Source organism: Leuresthes tenuis, unplaced genomic scaffold, assembly GCF_036924035.1.
Source record: "Leuresthes tenuis unplaced genomic scaffold, fLeuTen1.0.hap1 SCAF_21, whole genome shotgun sequence".
Taxonomy (NCBI): domain Eukaryota; kingdom Metazoa; phylum Chordata; class Actinopteri; order Atheriniformes; family Atherinopsidae; genus Leuresthes; species Leuresthes tenuis.
Genome location: NW_027325375.1, coordinates 30,324,762 through 30,349,761, shown reverse-complemented (window position 1 = coordinate 30,349,761; position 25,000 = coordinate 30,324,762). Strand labels below are relative to the sequence as shown.

The 25,000-nt window shown below is 41.1% G+C and overlaps 2 protein-coding genes across 2 annotated transcripts in view; both read right to left on the bottom strand.

The window, feature by feature from the left end:
- alg9 (ALG9 alpha-1,2-mannosyltransferase) overlaps positions 1 to 10,920 on the bottom strand; it is an 11,405-nt gene extending 485 nt beyond the window's left edge. Inside the window, exons 1-15 of the mRNA XM_072374603.1 lie at positions 10,725 to 10,920; positions 9,283 to 9,418; positions 6,869 to 7,003; positions 6,584 to 6,654; positions 6,412 to 6,500; positions 6,173 to 6,308; positions 5,282 to 5,369; positions 4,964 to 5,069; positions 2,805 to 2,927; positions 2,439 to 2,593; positions 2,224 to 2,353; positions 2,001 to 2,148; positions 332 to 461; positions 114 to 244; positions 1 to 38 (exon numbers count right to left, since the gene is read on the bottom strand). The exon at positions 1 to 38 is cut by the window's left edge and continues 485 nt beyond it. Of these exons, the coding sequence (XP_072230704.1) occupies positions 1 to 38; positions 114 to 244; positions 332 to 461; positions 2,001 to 2,148; positions 2,224 to 2,353; positions 2,439 to 2,593; positions 2,805 to 2,927; positions 4,964 to 5,069; positions 5,282 to 5,369; positions 6,173 to 6,308; positions 6,412 to 6,500; positions 6,584 to 6,654; positions 6,869 to 7,003; positions 9,283 to 9,418; positions 10,725 to 10,879 (1,771 nt within the window). The 5' untranslated portion in view covers positions 10,880 to 10,920. The remainder of the gene's footprint in view (positions 39 to 113; positions 245 to 331; positions 462 to 2,000; positions 2,149 to 2,223; positions 2,354 to 2,438; positions 2,594 to 2,804; positions 2,928 to 4,963; positions 5,070 to 5,281; positions 5,370 to 6,172; positions 6,309 to 6,411; positions 6,501 to 6,583; positions 6,655 to 6,868; positions 7,004 to 9,282; positions 9,419 to 10,724) is intronic.
- Positions 10,921 to 12,315: 1,395 nt separating this feature from the next.
- On the bottom strand, positions 12,316 to 13,697 carry fdxacb1 (ferredoxin-fold anticodon binding domain containing 1; the record flags this gene model as incomplete). Its single annotated transcript, XM_072374433.1, has 1 exon — positions 12,316 to 13,697. A coding segment is annotated over one exon (1,197 nt), but the record flags the coding sequence as incomplete, so codon positions are not given.
- Between the last annotated feature and the right edge of the window lie 11,303 nt (positions 13,698 to 25,000).

Here is a 25,000-nt window from a genome sequence, read left to right as displayed (position 1 = left end):
TCAGCGGGACGTAGAACGCTCTGAAGAACGGCGATGACCTGAGGCAGAAAGGTGACGTTAAAAGAGCGGCTTTTATATGCAGCTGTTTAAAAACGGTGTTTTTGTAGAAGTACCTCGATGCTTGAAGGAAAGGTTTATAAGCGATGATGTTCCACTCCTCTTTGCTGGCCGAGTAGCGAGGTTCGAGCGGCGTCTCTGCTTCCGTGTCCAGGTCCACCAGGTAGTGGCACTGTTTCACATCCACCTGCACGAGGAGGACAGTTCAGAGTTTAGTCCAAACGCCGCCGCCTCCAGCACCCAGGCAGCAAACATCAGAGCCTCGGAGGCTTACGTATCTGGAGGGCTCCTCCAGGTTCTGGTCGTTCATGTCGGCTGGGATGAGCTGCGTGGCCAGAGGCCCGGAGGCGTACGGCTGAGGCAGCTGCCCCTTGAACTCAGACTGAATGAAGTGCAGCTGCCAGCTGCAGACGAAGAAGAAAAAAGATCATTTTTAAAGAATAAAAAGCAGCGATTCACAGAACCAGAACTGTTCAGCTTCTGAACCACGACAGGAACAATATATATAATACATTAATATATATAATAATATATAATATATGTCAAACTGTTCAGTAAATCAACCCGAAACGGTTTCCACGGCACCCTTTCATCCCTAAAACTAATTCTCCACCCCAGACGGGATCTTTTTCCTTCATATTTCTGATGTTTTCTCGCTGAATAGACTCCCCGGTGCCACTCTTTGCCCACACACGCTGACCGGTCTTCAGGTTTCTTCAGGTTTCTTCAGGTTTCTTCAGGTTTCTTCGGGTTTCTTCGTGTTTCTTCGTGTTTCTTCAGGTTTCTTCGTGTTTCTTCTTCAGGTTTCTTCATGTTTCTTCATGTTTCTTCAGGTTTCTTCGTGTTTCTTCATGTTTCTTCATGTTTCTTCAGGTTTCTTCATGTTTCTTCAGGTTTCTTCAGGTTTCTTCAGGTTTCTTCGTGTTTCTTCAGGTTTCTTCAGGTTTCTTCAGGTTTCTTCAGGTTTCTTCAGGTTTCTTCATGTTTCTTCAGGTTTCTTCAGGTTTCTTCGTGTTTCTTCGTGTTTCTTCGTGTTTCTTCGTGTTTCTTCGTGTTTCTTCGTGTTTCTTCGTGTTTCTTCGTGTTTCTTCAGGTTTCTTCAGGTTTCTTCAGGTTTCTTCAGGTTTCTTCAGGTTTCTTCGTGTTTCTTCGTGTTTCTTCGTGTTTCTTCGTGTTTCTTCGTGTTTCTTCGTGTTTCTTCAGGTTTCTTCGTGTTTCTTCAGGTTTCTTCAGGTTTCTTCAGGTTTCTTCAGGTTTCTTCAGGTTTCTTCAGGTTTCTTCAGGTTTCTTCGTGTTTCTTCAGGTTTCTTCAGGTTTCTTCAGGTTTCTTCAGGTTTCTTCAGGTTTCTTCGTGTTTCTTCGTGTTTCTTCGTGTTTCTTCGTGTTTCTTCAGGTTTCTTCAGGTTTCTTCAGGTTTCTTCAGGTTTCTTCAGGTTTCTTCAGGTTTCTTCATGTTTCTTCATGTTTCTTCAGGTTTCTTCAGGTTTCTTCGTGTTTCTTCAGGTTTCTTCAGGTTTCTTCAGGTTTCTTCAGGTTTCTTCAGGTTTCTTCGTGTTTCTTCAGGTTTCTTCAGGTTTCTTCAGGTTTCTTCAGGTTTCTTCAGGTTTCTTCGTGTTTCTTCGTGTTTCTTCGTGTTTCTTCGTGTTTCTTCATGTTTCTTCAGGTTTCTTCAGGTTTCTTCAGGTTTCTTCGTGTTTCTTCATGTTTCTTCATGTTTCTTCATGTTTCTTCAGGTTTCTTCAGGTTTCTTCATGTTTCTTCATGTTTCTTCATGTTTCTTCATGTTTGCAGCGACACAAAAGACTTGAGACAGACGCAGTGGAGAGAAATTGTCATTTCCTCCTTAACAACATTCTCGCTGAATAGACTCCTAAAAGCAGCCGGACGGACGCTCAAACACAGTTTACGCTTGGTCAGGAAGGTAAAAGCTCCCGGACACTGACTTGTGCGGCAGCAGGAAGCTGCTTGGAAAGCGGTGCCACTCTTTGCCCACACACACGCTGACCGGTCGGCCTTCAGGCACGGCGTGCAGCGATGGATCCTTGGCGATGCGGTGAAACTCCGGGTACAGGTCCAGCGGCGCGTGGTAGCCTGCAAATAAAGCTCTTTTTATAATGAACTGCTGTTTCTAACCGGCACTGATGCTGATGGAGGATAAAGACGCACCTCTGAAGAGGGCGACAGAGCGAGAAAGTGACAACACTGTGAAGACAACCACTGTGCTGAGAGCCAACCAGTTAGAGGAGACCGTGTAGTGCTCCAGTCTGTACCGCTGGAACAGGAAGTGGTAGCATTTCTGTGGGAAATAGCATAAAAAATAATTTCATAGCATCGAACATTGAAGTAACAGCAACTGGGTTATTTTCCACAGCAAAGCACACCTGCAGAGAGGAGAGCGCCACTGCCCCGCTGAGGCAGATGAGAGGGTAGATGGGGAAGAGGAAACGCTCTTCTTTATGAGGCCGAGTGAAGAAAACCAGCATCCACAGATACATGGGAGACAGAGTCAGCCAATACGGGCGGCCCAGGTTCTGCACTGCAGGGCAGGGAGATCAGAGGAGGAGCTCGTTACGAATCAGGTGTGTTTCAGCTCATTAATCTGCTGCTTATCAGCTCAAACTCAGGCATTTCACACCTCATCTAAGATCTGAGTGAGTGTTAACGTCAGAGGACACGAAACAAGAAGAAGCTCATTACTTTAAAGCCACACACTTTAGGTTCTGGGGCAGAAAACACACATTCTTCACCATTGAATCTGTGCAACAGCGTCTCCATGAGAGCGGTGAGCGGCAGGGAAAACAGCGCCAGGGCAAACACCAGGTTGAAGTTCAGGGCGCCGTTCATGAAGTAGAAATGCCACGGCTCTGTACCTACGAAGGAAATGACACAAACTATCAAACAAAAGCAGCACAACCAGAACTGGTTCATTATGGAAACATATTCGTCAACAGTCATTTACTGCCTGAAATGTAGGGAATGAATACACATGCTGTGGAGCTGAGCCACTGACTCAGTTATCTGAAAACATGAAAGAACAAGACTGTAAGCCCATTTTTTCCCTGACAAATGGCACAGATCTGAGACAAATGGGCTGTTCGATCAGTGCTAATCAATCAGTGCTAATCAATCAGTGCTAATCAATCAGTGCTAATCAATCAGTGCTAATCAATCAGTGTGTGTGGACTTGTTAAAGACGTCCCAGTATCTAACATGTTTGGTATTCAGGAGCAGCAGAGGAGGAGTTGTGAATGAATCACGGTCAGGTGAGGCGAGGTCAGGGTGAGGCGAGGTCAGGTGAGGCGAGGTCAGGTGACGTGAGGTCAGGTGAGGCGAGGTCAGGTGAGGCGAGGTCAGGTGACGTGAGGTCAGGTGAGGCGAGGTCAGGTCGGAGTAACCAAACACACACAGTAAACACAGGAAACCCTGCAGAATTTGGTGAGATTACGCAGGTTTCTTCGTGTTTCTTCGTGTTTCTTCAGGTTTCTTCAGGTTTCTTCGTGTTTCTTCGTGTTTCTTCGTGTTTCTTCGGGTTTCTTCGGGTTTCTTCGGGTTTCTTCGGGTTTCTTCGGGTTTCTTCGGGTTTCTTCGGGTTTCTTCGTGTTTCTTCGTGTTTCTTCGTGTTTCTTCGTGTTTCTTCGTGTTTCTTCAGGTTTCTTCAGGTTTCTTCGTGTTTCTTCAGGTTTCTTCGTGTTTCTTCGCGTTTCTTCAGGTTTCTTCGTGTTTCTTCGTGTTTCTTCGTGTTTCTTCAGGTTTCTTCAGGTTTCTTCAGGTTTCTTCAGGTTTCTTCGTGTTTCTTCAGGTTTCTTCAGGTTTCTTCAGGTTTCTTCAGGTTTCTTCAGGTTTCTTCAGGTTTCTTCGTGTTTCTTCGGGTTTCTTCGTGTTTCTTCGTGTTTCTTCGGGTTTCTTCGGGTTTCTTCGTGTTTCTTCGTGTTTCTTCGTGTTTCTTCGTGTTTCTTCGTGTTTCTTCGGGTTTCTTCGTGTTTCTTCGGGTTTCTTCAGGTTTCTTCAGGTTTCTTCAGGTTTCTTCAGGTTTCTTCGTGTTTCTTCGTGTTTCTTCAGGTTTCTTCAGGTTTCTTCAGGTTTCTTCAGGTTTCTTCAGGTTTCTTCAGGTTTCTTCGTGTTTCTTCGTGTTTCTTCAGGTTTCTTCGTGTTTCTTCGTGTTTCTTCAGGTTTCTTCAGGTTTCTTCGTGTTTCTTCGTGTTTCTTCGTGTTTCTTCGTGTTTCTTCAGGTTTCTTCAGGTTTCTTCAGGTTTCTTCGTGTTTCTTCGTGTTTCTTCGTGTTTCTTCGTGTTTCTTCGTGTTTCTTCAGGTTTCTTCAGGTTTCTTCGTGTTTCTTCGTGTTTCTTCGTGTTTCTTCGTGTTTCTTCGTGTTTCTTCGTGTTTCTTCGTGTTTCTTCAGGTTTCTTCAGGTTTCTTCAGGTTTCTTCGTGTTTCTTCGAGTTTCTTCGAGTTTCTTCGAGTTTCTTCGTGTTTCTTCGTGTTTCTTCGTGTTTCTTCAGGTTTCTTCAGGTTTCTTCAGGTTTCTTCAGGTTTCTTCAGGTTTCTTCAAGTTTCTTCAGGTTTCTTCATGTTTCTTCATGTTTCTTCATGTTTCTTCAGGTTTCTTCAGGTTTCTTCAGGTTTCTTCATGTTTCTTCATGTTTCTTTAGGTTTCTTCATGTTTCTTCATGTTTGCAGCGACACAAAAGACTTGAGAGACAGACGCAGTGGAGAGAAATTGTAATTTCCTCCTTAACAACAGAGTGAATAACCAGCAGCTTCCTGCATCATAATGCATCATTAATAATGAGAGAGACACACGTTTGATAGCAATCAGTCAGACGACGCTTGATGACGAAATATGAGCACATGCCCCCATGCTGTAAGCTTTTTGACTGGTTTTAATGAGTCATAGATGAAGAATTACCATACAGATCGGGTCCATGAGGCGTAAAGACGTTGTACAGCAGAATATTCAGTGGAGCTATGACCAGTTTGCCATAAAAGAAAGAGTCCACAGCCACCAGGGGGACCTGTGAAGTATCAACAAGGGGAAAGAAAGTGAGAGGATGGAGCTGCTGAAAACACACATAAACGGCATTTCTAAAGAATTACAACAGATTTAAATCAATATGACCTGCTGGGTTACTCAAACATCAAAGCTCTGTTCAAACACGGCAGCTGCGACATTAAAGGAACACGTCGTGTGTGAAAGATGAATCTGAATTCCTGTAAATATTCTCACCAGCAGCAGAAGCAAAGCGATAGACGACCAAACCAGGAAACTTTTCCATTCCCTCTTCATCAGCAGCAAGTCGAAAGCAATGGGAACCCTGCAGGGGAAGTGTGAACAAAGTTTGATCTGTTAGGGCTGCAGCGATACACCAATCTCACGATACGATACGATACGATACGATACGATACAATACAATACGATACAAGGCATTCAGCCAACTATTCAATACGATACGATACGATACGATGATACAATACGATACGATACAAGGCATTCAGCCAACTATTCAATACGATTCGATTCGATTCGATACATTCAGACAATATTTAATACACATCATTTTCTGAAAGACAGTGTGAAAGGGACAATGTGATTGGACATGAATCGTTGCTGATTGGACCGATGGTCCGACCTTTGAACCAGAAGAACAACACCGTCAGAAAAACAGAAACAAAATGTCACAAACATGTCTTCAGTGGACACAGACTCATGTTTATATTGTGAATATGACATCATCAACCTGCTTGTTTTACTTGCTAAACACCATAAACACAAATCCAAATTCTCTCATTTTTGAGAAGGACTTCAAACAATAAATTACAACAATCCTTCATTTTATAAACAGAAAAGTCACCAAAACCACTGAGATATGCACTTTATATCACATTTTTATGAACTAATTCACTGTTTTGCATATTATTGCATTGTTTTGTATTATATTAATGTTCTGTGTTTTCACTAATTGCAACTTCTGACTTTTCAATAGTTTTCTTTAAAAAAAAAACAATACTCGTGGCTGAAAAATCGATACTTTATCAGGAAACAAAATATCGATAAAAATCTCTCAGCTCCACTCAGGGTAACACATTTCCATGGGTCTGATTAAGTTTACGGTCGTACCCAATCAAAGCGGAGAATGGCCACCCAACGATGGCACCGGCAGCCACGCCCAGCACGGCTAACGGCGTGGAGTCCTGAAACCAGCCGGTCATGGCCACCAGCGTCGCATACATGCAGAAAGAGGAAGGCAGGAATGCTGCGGAGAAACAATGTCGGGAATCAGAAGTCATAAAAGAAAACCTGCAAACTGAGAATAAAGAAATCCAGCGACGTCAGAAGCGATTAAAAAGCAGACAAACCTGCAGCTGAGCAGAACATCCCGGTGCTCAGGACGAGGAAGGCCAACATCAGGCGACCCACGTGCAACCCGAACTTCTTACAAACCGCCCTGCGTCACATGAAGAAGAGTCAAGCAGCTGGCACAAAGCCCTGAGCTGTGGCACCAACGTGCACGGAGCAGCAGACACTCACTTGTAGAAATAAAGTTCACAGACACAGCAGCAGAAAGCTAAGACGCATCGCACAAAGTAGAACACCAGCACCTGCAACACAGCACAGGCGTGTGGTTAGTGCAGCTGTTACCGTGTCATGGCGAGGGCACATGTGGTTGGTAACCCAGAGCAACCCCTGAAAAATCACTTTTAAACAGCAAAAAACAGGATAAAACCTTTTATTAAACCAGTTTGTGGGTCGGACTCTGAGTTCCCCTTCAGAGGTTTAACATGAGAACGTGACATGCTGAAATGGGAAGGTCACCTTGTTGGTTTGGAGAACATGAGCGTGCAAACAAGCAGGAAGGGCGTGCAGCCACAGGTAGGCGTAGGATCTGATGGCGTAAAGTGGAGAATATTCCCATGTTTGCATCCCGGTGCCGTACAGCAGGAAGTGCATCTGTGGAAAAAACAGAGACACGTTGCTCACCATGTGCCACACAGCAGGAGAATAACAGCAGAGATCACGTTTCTCCAGCTTTAGCTTCTCCTCATTGGCTCCCTGTTAGATTCAGAATAGAATCTAAGCTTCTTCTCCTCACATATAAAGCTCTTAATGACCGAGCTCCATCATATCTTAAAGATCTCACAGTTGGATATTTCCCCAACAGAGCACTTTGCTCTCAGGCTGCAGGTTTCCTTGTGGTTCCCAGAGTTTCTAAAAGCAGAATGGGAGGCAGAGCCTTCAGTTATCAGGCCCCTAAAAGCAGAATGGGAGGCAGAGCCTTCAGTTATCAGGCCCCTAAAAGCAGAATGGGAGGCAGAGCCTTCAGTTATCAGGCCCCTAAAAGCAGAATGGGAGGCAGAGCCTTCAGTTATCAGGCCCCTAAAAGCAGAATGGGAGGCAGAGCCTTCAGTTATCAGGCCCCTAAAAGCAGAATGGGAGGCAGAGCCTTCAGTTATCAGGCCCCTAAAAGCAGAATGGGAGGCAGAGCCTTCAGTTATCAGGCCCCTAAAAGCAGAATGGGAGGCAGAGCCTTCAGTTATCAGGCCCCTAAAAGCAGAATGGGAGGCAGAGCCTTCAGTTATCAGGCCCCTAAAAGCAGAATGGGAGGCAGAGCCTTCAGTTATCAGGCCCCTAAAAGCAGAATGGGAGGCAGAGCCTTCAGTTATCAGGCCCCTAAAAGCAGAATGGGAGGCAGAGCCTTCAGTTATCAGGCCCCTAAAAGCAGAATGGGAGGCAGAGCCTTCAGTTATCAGGCCCCTAAAAGCAGAATGGGAGGCAGAGCCTTCAGTTATCAGGCCCCTAAAAGCAGAATGGGAGGCAGAGCCTTCAGTTATCAGGCCCCTAAAAGCAGAATGGGAGGCAGAGCCTTCAGTTATCAGGTCCCTAAAAGCAGAATGGGAGGCAGAGCCTTCAGTTATCAGGCCCCTAAAAGCAGAATGGGAGGCAGAGCCTTCAGTTATCAGGCCCCTAAAAGCAGAATGGGAGGCAGAGCCTTCAGTTATCAGGCCCCTAAAAGCAGAATGGGAGGCAGAGCCTTCAGTTATCAGGCCCCTAAAAGCAGAATGGGAGGCAGAGCCTTCAGTTATCAGGCCCCTAAAAGCAGAATGGGAGGCAGAGCCTTCAGTTATCAGGCCCCTAAAAGCAGAATGGGAGGCAGAGCCTTCAGTTATCAGGCCCCTAAAAGCAGAATGGGAGGCAGAGCCTTCAGTTATCAGGCCCCTAAAAGCAGAATGGGAGGCAGAGCCTTCAGTTATCAGGCCCCTAAAAGCAGAATGGGAGGCAGAGCCTTCAGTTATCAGGCCCCTAAAAGCAGAATGGGAGGCAGAGCCTTCAGTTATCAGGCCCCTAAAAGCAGAATGGGAGGCAGAGCCTTCAGTTATCAGGCCCCTAAAAGCAGAATGGGAGGCAGAGCCTTCAGTTATCAGGTCCCTAAAAGCAGAATGGGAGGCAGAGCCTTCAGTTATCAGGCCCCTAAAAGCAGAATGGGAGGCAGAGCCTTCAGTTATCAGGCCCCTCTCTGTGGAACCAGCTGCCAGTTTGGCTTCAGGAAGCAGACACCCTCTCTACCTTTAAGATCAGGCTGAAACTTTCCTTCCTGATAAAGCTTATAGTTAGGGATGGCTCAGGTGAGCCTGAAACATCCCATAGTTCTGCTGCTCTTTTTCCCCCTGTTTAATTTCTCAGATGATTTTATGTCCATGTGACATTATTGGGGTTATTAACTTGTGTTTCCCTGTTCCAGCAGGTATCCTTTGAATGGCGTTATGGTGTTTTTCCCCCCTCTTTTCCCTCTTTTCTGTCTTCTCAAACCCCAGCTGGTCGAGGTGGATGGACACCCTTCCTGGTTCTGGTTCTGCCAGAGGTTTCTTCCTGGTTCTGGTTCTGCCAGAGGTTTCTTCCTGGTTCTGGTTCTGCCAGAGGTTTCTTCCTGGTTCTGGTTCTGCCAGAGGTTTCTTCCTGTTAAAGGGAGTCGTTCCTTTCCACAGTCCCTCAGGCTCAGGACGGGAGATTGGACTGAAGACAAGTTTCGGTCCAATCTGTTGGTTTCCTTAGCTAGGATATTAATTTTTTTAATTGGCTCCATATGAATTAATTGGATTATGATTACAATGAATTGAATTCCAATTGGCTTGAATTGGACTTTATTACTTAAGTGCCTTGAGATGACAATTGTTGTAATCTGGCGCTTTATGAATAAAACTGAACTGAACAGGACAGAGAGAATTACTCACCGGCTCCCAGTAGTTGAACGTCTCGTCGCAGTCTGAGATGTTGCTCAGCAGAGCAGCGCAGAAGCGAGCAGAAAGCAGGCATTTAAAAGCCGTCGAACCCTCCGGGGCCCATACCTGCCCTCCGCGACTTATTGACCTACCGACACAAAAAAAGAAGGCCTCGCTGTTAAATATACGGTACAAATGACATGCTAATGCATCTGCTTTGGGCAGATTTCATGGAAAATGACCTTAAACCAGGTAACTCAGGGTGTTTTAACAAATCCAGGCTTAACTCACCGATCACTCCTGCACACTTCCTGTTAATTAAAGCCCTGATCAAGGTAATTAGTGCGGCGTAATCAATGCACATCCGACAGGAAAGCAAATGTCAACTCACCACAGAGGAAGCTCAAGCTCTAATTACTGAGCTCCTTTATTTTCCATTTCACAGGCCGATAATCCAACAATAACCACGTGTTTCTCACTCTATACTCCTACTTCCAACTAATTTCACTTATTATCTGTTCATTTAGTTAATATCCCCCCATAATTCATACATAAACAACTCGTTTTGGGGTGAATAAAGTGTAATTGAGCTGAATAAATGATCTTGTGCCTCAGTGAGTTAAACTGCCGAAGCTATTAAAACACAACATAATATGAGCTCTAATTCAGTTTAATCCAGCTGTTATTATACAGGTGAGAGCAAATAATCCTAAAAAATAAGCAAATCAACACCTCAAATCATTGCGACCAAGTGATTATGTAGAAACAGAGAGATGTGAAGTATATGCAGTGTCTTTATTCTTATCTTGAGTTTTTATCCTTTATATGAGGTCATTCTGATTTAAAATAATGCAGAGATGCAACATTTGGGATTTCTACTTGCTCGTTAATCAATATAAACTTTCAGACAGTTATTATGATGTTACACATGCTGAAAGTTGCTGTTCTGTGCTGCAGAAGCGTTTTATTTGTGTTTCTAAGAGTCCTGCTTGTGTTTAGCAGCGTTTGTTTCACATTTATCGTCAGATTATAATCAGATTATTTGTCTCTGCTGCAGCGACAAAACTGTCAGAAAGACTTTTAAGGTCTTCAGTAACCCGACGACAACAGATGTGCAGCTGTGCATCCATGCAGGTGGAGGGTTGAGCAGGAAAAGCTGCTGTCAGCGGCGGTGAATGTGGTGCCGAGAGGCTGGAGGAATGAATGACTCTGACCGGGTAACCGGACGGTGTCACACTGAAATACGCCACGGCACCTCAGCCAGGGGCACAAATGAACAGTCAGGGCTGTTTGCATCACTGTTAGCTCTCAGTTGCGTGGCTGTCCGCTGGGAGGTTGTGATTAAATTGTTATTTATTCTAACTTGCAGCTAGCATAGCATAGCTAGCTTCCAGCCACAGATGGAGCTCACAGCAACAGCGACTCTAGCGTCTTCACTTCCGGTTTATACTCACTCTTGCCGAGCCTCTGCGACTTTACCGTCGTCGCTGACTTTCTCCTCTTTCGGTGTCCGGGCTTCGGTGGGACTGTTGGCCGCGTTGTTGGCATCTTGTCTGGCATCTTGTCTGCTCCCTCGCCTGGTGCGCTGCCGAAGCGCCTTGGCCGCCATGTTTCCCGACGCTGCGCGCCGAGTGGCTCTTCGGTCATTTTCGCCGCAGCTGTCAGACGCGCGCATGTTTGCGTGTGCAGCCGGTTTTCTTCATTAGTAGCAGATCCAATCAATTACAAAAGATATCTGACGTTTTGGGTCAATTATTCGTTTTTCTCTTTAAAGATCTCAAATGTTTTTTAACGAGAAAGAATAGATTTGATCCATTTTGCATGTTCATCAGATCAAAGTATCTTGACGAAAACTGACTTTAGAAGGAGTCCTGAGGAGTCCGGTGTCCCAAGTCTTTTATATATTTATATATATATATATATATATATATATATATATATATAAACGAGATGCAAATGAAAAGCCATCAAACTGCCTCAATAAGCAGATGTAAAATGGCGAATAAGTGGCGCAAAGGGACCACAAAAAGTAACGATAAATCTGCTGAACTGGCTGAAGCGCCCACAGACTGACTCAAAAACAACTCTCAGAACTGGTCACACCAAGAAGAACAACTGGTTATATCGAATGACACAAATTAAAAGTCCATGCACCTGCAGAAACTCCTGCAGCCATATTTTTAAGGCGCCATCAAAGTAATTACTCTTAAAAAATCAGATCTAATTGACTTTTTTGTAATCCGATTACTTGCTCTTAAACTCAGCTTTGAAAACAGACACTCACAGCACAGGAATAAGAGGTGAGTGACCCTCATAAAAGACCTTCTGATGAGTGCATGACCAGTTCAATGAGTCCAGTCTGTGAGGTGATCAAGAACAACCAGAGAAAAGGTCTGAGAAACAGCAGCCACAGAGTGCTATTCACATATTTCCAATGACTCGTCTCCCTCTGGAGTCTGCTTGCTCTCTCTGTGCATAGGTGGGTCCTCTCCAGGTACGCCGGCCTCCTAAACATGGCCCTGGGATGGACCCGGATCCTGTCCAGGTCAGGAAGCTGCAGCCCTGACCGGACCTGGACTCCGCAGGGCGGGAAGATGGATGGATGGATGCATCTTTGTGATGGCACAGCAAGTCATCTCATCAAACCCAGAACGTTTCTGCAGGGAAGCAAACAATCCAACACAAAGAAATACAGCTTGCAATCAGAAGAGAAAGACTTTGGAACAGATTCCTGGTTTTAACTGGAGCCCTTCATCCTCATTACTCTGAGTTTCCCCTCAGTGTGCTTTGTTCCAGGACACTTTACCTCTTTAAATCTGGGCTAAAAATCTTATTATTTCAGATGGTTTTTAATACCCAGTAGTATGGTGACTCTTTTATATTATCTTATTAAATTTTGCTGTATTTTATTGCGTTTTACTTATTATTTTCTTTATTTATTATCTGCTGTAAAGCACTTTGGTACCTAAATGGATTGTTGTATTGACTGTAGAAATAAAATATATTTACATTTTACAACAAGTAATTGATGCCACATCTCTTTTATTGGTAAACACTCACTTTTTCTCCGTCATTTTCATATCTCGCCATGATTTTATTATGTCAAAAACAGTTTTTTTATCCGACTGAAACACACACAGATCCACGGGGTTCTCGTCACATCTCAAAGACACGCTATAACAACAAAGATGGAGACAGATTTAGTCTTTTTCGCTCTCCAACGCGTCACGCTACCTGATGATGACCTCCAACCGAGAGGAGAGCAGAGACTCCAAGTGTTTGTGAAACTTCAGAGCTTGTCTGTGTGACAGTGCATGTGTGTGCGCGTGGTACACGAGTCTGTAGCAGTAACTGGTCTGGCTCAGGTCCGGATGTGAGAAAGTGTCGATGAGTTTAACGTGCTCCACGGTGCCGTGGCCGGCCTCGCGGACCGCGGCGTGGAACTTCTTCTCATCCCACGCCGGCCCCGTCCAGAGGCTGATATCAAAGCTGAAGGGCTCGGGGAACAGGGAAAAGGGGCGAAAAGGCGTCCCCGGCGGTGGGCGGGGCAAAAACTGCTTTAAGAAGCGTTGGTCATGTGACCAAAGCAGCCGCCAGTCGGGGAGCGCGTGCAGCAGAACAGCGAGGAGGTCCAGATTCAAAGATATGCTAATGCGGACAAAGCCACTGTCGTCACTTGTATTGCTTGCAAACACTTCACCAACCAAACCCATCGGCTGTGCCGTCAGATGCAGGCCTTCATCTCCCGTTGCTATGGAGACCCCGTGGGGAGCGAGCAGCGTTTCCAGCTCACGTGCAAGAAATTTAACCGGCTCACTTTCTGCAGGGAACACACCTCTGAGGAAAAGCTCGTGATAGGCAGGCAGAGCCCAGAGGCCGACGGGCAGGTTCCTGAACACCACGCCACTGATGCCAGATAACGCGCGAGCAACACCGCGAGCGTCCCCGCGGGCTTCATCCCTCACACTCGTGTTTTTCTCCCCACTCTCATCCCGAGGCCCCGCATTGTTCGCTGCCGCTTCTTCTCTAGTCAGAGGCTCTTTGATCTGAGGGAGCAGTGAAGGACGCAGCATGTAAAAAACACTTTCCAATTCAGCGTCAACATCAAAGAAGCCCGCGCGCCGCGCGCTCTCCTCGCCTTTGCACCGCGTCCGGTCCCCTTTATCTGAGGCGGGCACAGTGTCTGCCATGTGTCCCAGATCAGAGGCGAGATCTCTCTGAAGCAGGCGGATCAAGTAGCACTTTGAGCTGTGAGCGGCACCACAGCGCGCCGGCTGCCGTTTGACTGCGACCAGGAAGGACACAGACTCCGTCGCCATGGAGACCGGCCACTTTTCCCGCAGGGCCTCCAGAAGAAAATCCTGCACCAACTTGACGGGGTGGACGGAGTCTGAGCTGAGAAATCTCCTGATAAGAGAGAAGAGATGGTATGAGATAAATAAAGATCATAAAGCCTGAGAGTCTCTGTGTTTATTTACCATAAAGCATCAGAGTCTCTGTGTTTATTTACCATAAAGCCTGAGAGTCTCTGTGTTTATTTACCATAAAGCCTGAGAGTCTCTGTGTTTATTTACCATAAAGCCTGAGAGTCTCTGTGTTTATTTACCATAAAGCATCAGAGTCTCTGTGTTTATTTACCATAAAGCATCAGAGTCTCTGTGTTTATTTACCATAAAGCATCAGAGTCTCTGTGTTTATTTACCATAAAGCATCAGAGTCTCTGTGTTTATTTACCATAAAGCCTGAGTCTCTGCGTTTATTTACCATAAAGCCTGAGAGTCTCTGTGTTTATTTACCATAAAGCCTGAGAGTCTCTGTGTTTATTTACCATAAAGCATCAGAGTCTCTGTGTTTATTTACCATAAAGCATCAGAGTCTCTGTGTTTATTTACCATAAAGCCTGAGAGTCTCTGTGTTTATTTACCATAAAGCATCAGAGTCTCTGTGTTTATTTACCATAAAGCATCAGAGTCTCTGTGTTTATTTACCATAAAGCCTGAGAGTCTCTGTGTTTATTTACCATAAAGCATCAGAGTCTCTGTGTTTATTTACCATAAAGCATCAGAGTCTCTGTGTTTATTTACCATAAAGCCTGAGAGTCTCTGTGTTTATTTACCATAAAGCATCAGAGTCTCTGTGTTTATTTACCATAAAGCATCAGAGTCTCTGTGTTTATTTACCATAAAGCATCAGAGTCTCTGTGTTTATTTACCATAAAGCATCAGAGTCTCTGTGTTTATTTACCATAAAGCCTGAGAGTCTCTGTGTTTATTTACCATAAAGCATCAGAGTCTCTGTGTTTATTTACCATAAAGCATCAGAGTCTCTGTGTTTATTTACCATAAAGCATCAGAGTCTCTGTGTTTATTTACCATAAAGCATCAGAGTCTCTGTGTTTATTTACCATAAAGCATCAGAGTCTCTGTGTTTATTTACCATAAAGCCTGAGAGTCTCTGTGTTTATTTACCATAAAGCATCAGAGTCTCTGTGTTTATTTACCATAAAGCATCAGAGTCTCTGTGTTTATTTACCATAAAGCATCAGAGTCTCTGTGTTTATTTACCATAAAGCATCAGAGTCTCTGTGTTTATTTACCATAAAGCATCAGAGTCTCTGTGTTTATTTACCATAAAGCATCAGAGTCTCTGTGTTTATTTACCATAAAGCATCAGAGTCTCTGTGTTTATTTACCATAAAGCATCAGAGTCTCTGTGTTTATTTACCATAAAGCATCAGAGTCTCTGTGTTTATTTACCATAAAGCATCAGAGTCTCTGTGTTTATTTACCATAAAGCATCAGAGTCTCTGTGTTTATTTACCATAAAGCCTGAGAGTCTCTGTGTTTATTTACCATAAAGCATCAGAGTCTCTGTGTTTATTTACCATAAAGCATCAGAGTCTCTGTGTTTATTTACCATAAAGCCTGAGAGTCTCTGTGTTTATTTACCATAAAGCCTGAGAGTCTCTGTGTTTATTTACCATAAAGCATCAGAGTCTCTGTGTTTATTTACCATAAAGCATCAGAGTCTCTGTGTTTATTTACCATAAAGCATCAGAGTCTCTGTGTTTATTTACCATAAAGCATCAGAGTCTCTGTGTTTATTTACCATAAAGCCTGAGAGTCTCTGTGTTTATTTACCATAAAGCCTGAGAGTCTCTGTGTTTATTTACCATAAAGCCTGAGAGTCTCTGTGTTTATTTACCATAAAGCATCAGAGTCTCTGTGTTTATTTACCATAAAGCCTGAGAGTCTCTGTGTTTATTTACCATAAAGCATCACAGTCTCTGTGTTTATTTACCATAAAGCATGAGAGTCTCTGTGTTTATTTACCATAAAGCCTGAGAGTCTCTGTGTTTATTTACCATAAAGCCTGAGAGTCTCTGTGTTTATTTACCATAAAGCCTGAGAGTCTCTGTGTTTATTTACCATAAAGCATCAGAGTCTCTGTGTTTATTTACCATAAAGCATCACAGTCTCTGTGTTTATTTACCATAAAGCATCAGAGTCTCTGTGTTTATTTACCATAAAGCATCAGAGTCTCTGTGTTTATTTACCATAAAGCATCAGAGTCTCTGTGTTTATTTACCATAAAGCATCAGAGTCTCTGTGTTTATTTACCATAAAGCATCAGAGTCTCTGTGTTTATTTACCATAAAGCCTGAGAGTCTCTGTGTTTATTTACCATAAAGCCTGAGAGTCTCTGTGTTTATTTACCATAAAGCCTGAGAGTCTCTGTGTTTATTTACCATAAAGCATCAGAGTCTCTGTGTTTATTTACCATAAAGCATCACAGTCTCTGTGTTTATTTACCATAAAGCATCAGAGTCTCTGTGTTTATTTACCATAAAGCATGAGAGTCTCTGTGTTTATTTACCATAAAGCCTGAGAGTCTCTGTGTTTATTTACCATAAAGCATCAGAGTCTCTGTGTTTATTTACCATAAAGCCTGAGAGTCTCTGTGTTTATTTACCATAAAGCATCAGAGTCTCTGTGTTTATTTACCATAAAGCATCAGAGTCTCTGTGTTTATTTACCATAAAGCATCAGAGTCTCTGTGTTTATTTACCATAAAGCCTGAGAGTCTCTGTGTTTATTTACCATAAAGCATCAGAGTCTCTGTGTTTATTTACCATAAAGCATCAGAGTCTCTGTGTTTATTTACCATAAAGCATCAGAGTCTCTGTGTTTATTTACCATAAAGCATCAGAGTCTCTGTGTTTATTTACCATAAAGCCTGAGAGTCTCTGTGTTTATTTACCATAAAGCATCAGAGTCTCTGTGTTTATTTACCATAAAGCCTGAGAGTCTCTGTGTTTATTTACCATAAAGCATCAGAGTCTCTGTGTTTATTTACCATAAAGCCTGAGAGTCTCTGTGTTTATTTACCATAAAGCCTGAGAGTCTCTGTGTTTATTTACCATAAAGCATCAGAGTCTCTGTGTTTATTTACCATAAAGCATCAGAGTCTCTGTGTTTATTTACCATAAAGCATCAGAGTCTCTGTGTTTATTTACCATAAAGCCTGAGAGTCTCTGTGTTTATTTACCATAAAGCATCAGAGTCTCTGTGTTTATTTACCATAAAGCATCAGAGTCTCTGTGTTTATTTACCATAAAGCCTGAGAGTCTCTGTGTTTATTTACCATAAAGCCTGAGAGTCTCTGTGTTTATTTACCATAAAGCATCAGAGTCTCTGTGTTTATTTACCATAAAGCATCAGAGTCTCTGTGTTTATTTACCATAAAGCATCAGAGTCTCTGTGTTTATTTACCATAAAGCATCAGAGTCTCTGTGTTTATTTACCATAAAGCCTGAGAGTCTCTGTGTTTATTTACCATAAAGCCTGAGAGTCTCTGTGTTTATTTACCATAAAGCCTGAGAGTCTCTGTGTTTATTTACCATAAAGCATCAGAGTCTCTGTGTTTATTTACCATAAAGCCTGAGAGTCTCTGTGTTTATTTACCATAAAGCATCACAGTCTCTGTGTTTTATTTACCATAAAGCATCAGAGTCTCTGTGTTTATTTACCATAAAGCATGAGAGTCTCTGTGTTTATTTACCATAAAGCCTGAGAGTCTCTGTGTTTATTTACCATAAAGCATCAGAGTCTCTGTGTTTATTTACCATAAAGCATCAGAGTCTCTGTGTTTATTTACCATAAAGCCTGAGAGTCTCTGTGTTTATTTACCATAAAGCATCAGAGTCTCTGTGTTTATTTACCATAAAGCATCACAGTCTCTGTGTTTATTTACCATAAAGCATCAGAGTCTCTGTGTTTATTTACCATAAAGCATGAGAGTCTCTGTGTTTATTTACCATAAAGCCTGAGAGTCTCTGTGTTTATTTACCATAAAGCATCAGAGTCTCTGTGTTTATTTACCATAAAGCATCAGAGTATCTGTGTTTATTTACCATAAAGCATCAGAGTCTCTGTGTTTATTTACCATAAAGCCTGAGAGTCTCTGTGTTTATTTACCATAAAGCATCAGAGTCTCTGTGTTTATTTACCATAAAGCATCAGAGTCTCTGTGTTTATTTACCATAAAGCATCAGAGTCTCTGTGTTTATTTACCATAAAGCATCAGAGTCTCTGTGTTTATTTACCATAAAGCCTGAGAGTCTCTGTGTTTATTTACCATAAAGCCTGAGAGTCTCTGTGTTTATTTACCATAAAGCATCAGAGTCTCTGTGTTTATTTACCATAAAGCATCACAGTCTCTTGTGTTTATTTACCATAAAGCATCAGAGTCTCTGTGTTTATTTACCATAAAGCCTGAGAGTCTCTGTGTTTATTTACCATAAAGCCTTGAGAGTCTCTGTGTTTATTTACCATAAAGCATCAGAGTCTCTGTGTTTATTTACCATAAAGCATCAGAGTCTCTGTGTTTATTTACCATAAAGCATCAGAGTCTCTGTGTTTATTTACCATAAAGCATCAGAGTCTCTGTGTTTATTTACCATAAAGCCTGAGAGTCTCTGTGTTTATTTACCATAAAGCATCAGAGTCTCTGTGTTTATTTACCATAAAGCCTGAGAGTCTCTGTGTTTATTTACCATAAAGCATCAGAGTCTCTGTGTTTATTTACCATAAAGCCTGAGAGTCTCTGTGTTTATTTACCATAAAGCCTGAGAGTCTCTGTGTTTATTTACCATAAAGCATCAGAGTCTCTGTGTTTATTTACCATAAAGCCTCAGAGTCTCTGTGTTTATTTACCATAAAGCATCAGAGTCTCTGTGTTTATTTACCATAAAGCATCAGAGTCTCTGTGTTTATTTACCATAAAGCATCAGAGTCTCTGTGTTTATTTACCATAAAGCATCAGAGTCTCTGTGTTTATTTACCATAAAGCCTGAGAGTCTCTGTGTTTATTTACCATAAAGCATCAGAGTCTCTGTGTTTATTTACCATAAAGCATCAGAGTCTCTGTGTTTATTTACCATAAAGCCTGAGAGTCTCTGTGTTTATTTACCATAAAGCACTGAGAGTCTCTGTGTTTATTTACCATAAAGCATCAGAGTCTCTGTGTTTATTTACCATAAAGCATCAGAGTCTCTGTGTTTATTTACCATAAAGCATCAGAGTCTCTGTGTTTATTTACCATAAAGCCTGAGAGTCTCTGTGTTTATTTACCATAAAGCATGAGAGTCTCTGTGTTTATTTACCATAAAGCATCAGAGTCTCTGTGTTTATTTACCATAAAGCCTGAGAGTCTCTGTGTTTATTTACCATAAAGCATCAGAGTCTCTGTGTTTTATTTACCATAAAGCATCAGAGTCTCTGTGTTTATTTACCATAAAGCATCAGAGTCTCTGTGTTTATTTACCATAAAGCATCAGAGTCTCTGTGTTTATTTACCATAAAGCATCAGAGTCTCTGTGTTTATTTACCATAAAGCCTGAGAGTCTCTGTGTTTATTTACCATAAAGCATCAGAGTCTCTGTGTTTATTTACCATAAAGCCTGAGAGTCTCTGTGTTTATTTACCATAAAGCCTGAGAGTCTCTGTGTTTATTTACCATAAAGCATCAGAGTCTCTGTGTTTATTTACCATAAAGCCTGAGAGTCTCTGTGTTTATTTACCATAAAGCCTGAGAGTCTCTGTGTTTATTTACCATAAAGCATCAGAGTCTCTGTGTTTATTTACCATAAAGCATCAGAGTCTCTGTGTTTATTTACCATAAAGCATCAGAGTCTCTGTGTTTATTTACCATAAAGCATCAGAGTCTCTGTGTTTATTTACCATAAAGCATCAGAGTCTCTGTGTTTATTTACCATAAAGCATCAGAGTCTCTGTGTTTATTTACCATAAAGCATCAGAGTCTCTGTGTTTATTTACCATAAAGCCTGAGAGTCTCTGTGTTTATTTACCATAAAGCATCAGAGTCTCTGTGTTTATTTACCATAAAGCATCAGAGTCTCTGTGTTTATTTACCATAAAGCCTGAGAGTCTCTGTGTTTATTTACCATAAAGCATCACAGTCTCTGTGTTTATTTACCATAAAGCATCACAGTCTCTGTGTTTATTTACCATAAAGCTTGAGAGTCTCTGTGTTTATTTACCATAAAGCATCAGAGTCTCTGTGTTTATTTACCATAAAGCATCAGAGTCTCTGTGTTTATTTACCATAAAGCATCAGAGTCTCTGTGTTATTTACCATAAAGCATCAGAGTCTCTGTGTTTATTTACCATAAAGCCTGAGAGTCTCTGTGTTTATTTACCATAAAGCATCAGAGTCTCTGTGTTTATTTACCATAAAGCCTGAGAGTCTCTGTGTTTTATTTACCATAAAGCATCAGAGTCTCTGTGTTTATTTACCATAAAGCATCAGAGTCTCTGTGTTTATTTACCATAAAGCATCAGAGTCTCTGTGTTTATTTACCATAAAGCCTGAGAGTCTCTGTGTTTATTTACCATAAAGCCTGAGAGTCTCTGTGTTTATTTACCATAAAGCTTGAGAGTCTCTGTGTTTATTTACCATAAAGCCTGAGAGTCTCTGTGTTTATTTACCATAAAGCATCAGAGTCTCTGTGTTTATTTACCATAAAGCATTCAGAGTCTCTGTGTTTATTTACATAAAGCATCAGAGTCTCTGTGTTTATTTACCATAAAGCATCAGAGTCTCTGTGTTTATTTACCATAAAGCCTGAGAGTCTCTGTGTTTATTTACCATAAAGCTGAGAGTCTCTGTGTTTATTTACCATAAAGCATCAGAGTCTCTGTGTTTATTTACCATAAAGCCTGAGAGTCTCTGTGTTTATTTACCATAAAGCCTCGAGAGTCTCTGTGTTTTATTTACCATAAAGCATCAGAGTCTCTGTGTTTATTTACCATAAAGCCTGAGAGTCTCTGTGTTTATTTACCATAAAGCCTGAGAGTCTCTGTGTTTATTTACCATAAAGCATCAGAGTCTCTGTGTTTATTTACCATAAAGCCTGAGAGTCTCTGTGTTTATTTACCATAAAGCATCAGAGTCTCTGTGTTTATTTACCATAAAGCCTGCAGAGTCTCTGTGTTTATTTACCATAAAGCATCAGAGTCTCTGTGTTTATTTACCATAAAGCATCAGAGTCTCTGTGTTTATTTACCATAAAGCCTGAGAGTCTCTGTGTTTATTTACCATAAAGCCTGAGAGTCTCTGTGTTTATTTACCATAAAGCTTCGAGAGTCTCTGTGTTTATTTACCATAAAGCCTGAGAGTCTCTGTGTTTATTTACCATAAAGCATCAGAGTCTCTGTGTTTATTTACCATAAAGCATCAGAGTCTCTGTGTTTATTTACCATAAAGCATCAGAGTCTCTGTGTTTATTTACCATAAAGCTTCAGAGTCTCTGTGTTTATTTACCATAAAGCCTGAGAGTCTCTGTGTTTATTTACCATAAAGCCTCGAGAGTCTCTGTGTTTATTTACCATAAAGCATCAGAGTCTCTGTGTTTATTTACCATAAAGCCTCGAGAGTCTCTGTGTTTATTTACCATAAAGCCTGAGAGTCTCTGTGTTTATTTACCATAAAGCATCAGAGTCTCTGTGTTTATTTACCATAAAGCCTGAGAGTCTCTGTGTTTATTTACCATAAAGCCTGAGAGTCTCTGTGTTTAATTTACCATAAAGCCTGAGAGTCTCTGTGTTTATTTACCATAAAGCCTGAGAGTCTCTGTGTTTATTTACCATAAAGCATCAGAGTCTCTGTGTTTATTTACCATAAAGCATCAGAGTCTCTGTGTTTATTTACCATAAAGCATCAGAGTCTCTGTGTTTATTTACCATAAAGCATCAGAGTCTCTGTGTTTATTTACCATAAAGCCTGAGAGTCTCTGTGTTTATTTACCATAAAGCATGAGAGTCTCTGTGTTTATTTACCATAAAGCCTGCAGAGTCTCTGTGTTTATTTACCATAAAGCCTGAGAGTCTCTGTGTTTATTTACCATAAAGCATCAGAGTCTCTGTGTTTATTTACCATAAAGCCTGAGAGTCTCTGTGTTTATTTACCATAAAGCATCAGAGTCTCTGTGTTTATTTACCATAAAGCATCAGAGTCTCTGTGTTTATTTACCATAAAGCCTCAGAGTCTCTGTGTTTATTTACCATAAAGCCTGAGAGTCTCTGTGTTTATTTACCATAAAGCCTCAGAGTCTCTGTGTTTATTTACCATAAAGCATCAGAGTCTCTGTGTTTATTTACCATAAAGCATCAGAGTCTCTGTGTTTATTTACCATAAAGCATCAGAGTCTCTGTGTTTATTTACCATAAAGCCTGAGAGTCTCTGTGTTTATTTACCATAAAGCCTCAGAGTCTCTGTGTTTATTTACCATAAAGCATCAGAGTCTCTGTGTTTATTTACCATAAAGCATCAGAGTCTCTGTGTTTATTTACCATAAAGCATCAGAGTCTCTGTGTTTATTTACCATAAAGCCTGAGAGTCTCTGTGTTTATTTACCATAAAGCATCAGAGTCTCTGTGTTTATTTACCATAAAGCATCAGAGTCTCTGTGTTTATTTACCATAAAGCTGAGAGTCTCTGTGTTTATTTACCATAAAGCATCAGAGTCTCTGTGTTTATTTACCATAAAGCATCAGTCTCTGTGTTTATTTACCATAAAGCATCAGAGTCTCTGTGTTTATTTACCATAAAGCATCAGAGTCTCTGTGTTTATTTACCATAAAGCCTGAGAGTCTCTGTGTTTATTTACCATAAAGCATCAGAGTCTCTGTGTTTATTTACCATAAAGCATCAGAGTCTCTGTGTTTATTTACCATAAAGCATCAGAGTCTCTGTGTTTATTTACCATAAAGCATCTGAGAGTCTAAGCCTGGTTGTTTATTTACCATAAAGCATGAGAGTCTCTGTGTTTATTTACCATAAAGCATCAGAGTCTCTGTGTTTATTTACCATAAAGCATCAGAGTCTCTGTGTTTATTTACCATAAAGCATCAGAGTCTCTGTGTTTATTTACCATAAAGCATCAGAGTCTCTGTGTTTATTTACCATAAAGCATCAGAGTCTCTGTGTTTATTTACCATAAAGCATCAGAGTCTCTGTGTTTATTTACCATAAAGCATCAGAGTCTCTGTGTTTATTTACCATAAAGCCTGAGAGTCTCTGTGTTTATTTACCATAAAGCCTGAGAGTCTCTGTGTTTATTTACCATAAAGCATCAGAGTCTCTGTGTTTATTTACCATAAAGCATCAGAGTCTCTGTGTTTATTTACCATAAAGCATCAGAGTCTCTGTGTTTATTTACCATAAAGCCTGAGAGTCTCTGTGTTTATTTACCATAAAGCATCAGAGTCTCTGTGTTTATTTACCATAAAGCATCAGAGTCTCTGTGTTTATTTACCATAAAGCATGCAGAGTCTCTGTGTTTATTTACCATAAAGCATCAGAGTCTCTGTGTTTATTTACCATAAAGCATCAAGTCTCTGTGTTTATTTACCATAAAGCATCAGAGTCTCTGTGTTTATTTACCATAAAGCATCAGAGTCTCTGTGTTTATTTACCATAAAGCATCAGAGTCTCTGTGTTTATTTACCATAAAGCATCAGAGTCTCTGTGTTTATTTACCATAAAGCCTGAGAGTCTCTGTGTTTATTTACCATAAAGCATCAGAGTCTCTGTGTTTATTTACCATAAAGCATCAGAGTCTCTGTGTTTATTTACCATAAAGCATCAGAGTCTCTGTGTTTATTTACCATAAAGCATCAGAGTCTCTGTGTTTATTTACCATAAAGCCTGAGAGTCTCTGTGTTTATTTACCATAAAGCATCAGAGTCTCTGTGTTTATTTACCATAAAGCCTGAGAGTCTCTGTGTTTATTTACCATAAAGCATCAGAGTCTCTGTGTTTATTTACCATAAAGCCTGAGAGTCTCTGTGTTTATTTACCATAAAGCATCAGAGTCTCTGTGTTTATTTACCATAAAGCTGAGAGTCTCTGCGTTTATTTACCATAAAGCATCAGAGTCTCTGTGTTTATTTACCATAAAGCCTGAGAGTCTCTGTGTTTATTTACCATAAAGCACTGAGAGTCTCTGTGTTTATTTACCATAAAGCATCAGAGTCTCTGTGTTTATTTACCATAAAGCCTGAGAGTCTCTGTGTTTATTTACCATAAAGCCTGAGAGTCTCTGCGTTTATTTACCATAAAGCATCAGAGTCTCTGCGTTTATTTACCATAAAGCCTGAGAGTCCTCTGTGTTTATTTACCATAAAGCCTGAGAGTCTCTGTGTTTATTTACCATAAAGCATCAGAGTCTCTGTGTTTATTTACCATAAAGCATCAGAGTCTCTGTGTTTATTTACCATAAAGCATCAGAGTCTCTGTGTTTATTTACCATAAAGCATCAGAGTCTCTGTGTTTATTTACCATAAAGCATCAGAGTCTCTGTGTTTATTTACCATAAAGCCTGAGAGTCTCTGTGTTTATTTACCATAAAGCCTGAGAGTCTCTGTGTTTATTTACCATAAAGCCTGAGAGTCTCTGTGTTTATTTACCATAAAGCATCAGAGTCTCTGTGTTTATTTACCATAAAGCATCAGAGTCTCTGTGTTTATTTATCATAAAGCATCAGAGTCTCTGTGTTTATTTACCATAAAGCATCAGAGTCTCTGTGTTTATTTACCATAAAGCATCAGAGTCTCTGTGTTTATTTACCATAAAGCATCAGAGTCTCTGTGTTTATTTACCATAAAGCATCAGAGTCTCTGTGTTTATTTACCATAAAGCCTGAGAGTCTCTGTGTTTATTTACCATAAAGCATCAGAGTCTCTGTGTTTATTTACCATAAAGCCTGAGAGTCTCTGTGTTTATTTACCATAAAGCATCAGAGTCTCTGTGTTTATTTACCATAAAGCATCAGAGTCTCTGTGTTTATTTACCATAAAGCATCAGAGTCTCTGTGTTTATTTACCATAAAGCATCAGAGTCTCTGTGTTTATTTACCATAAAGCATCAGAGTCTCTGTGTTTATTTACCATAAAGCATCAGAGTCTCTGTGTTTATTTACCATAAAGCATCAGATCTCTGTGTTTATTTACCATAAAGCCTGAGAGTCTCTGTGTTTATTTACCATAAAGCCTGAGAGTCTCTGTGTTTATTTACCATAAAGCCTGAGAGTCTCTGTGTTTATTTACCATAAAGCCTGAGAGTCTCTGTGTTTATTTACCATAAAGCATCAGAGTCTCTGTGTTTATTTATCATAAAGCATCAGAGTCTCTGTGTTTATTTACCATAA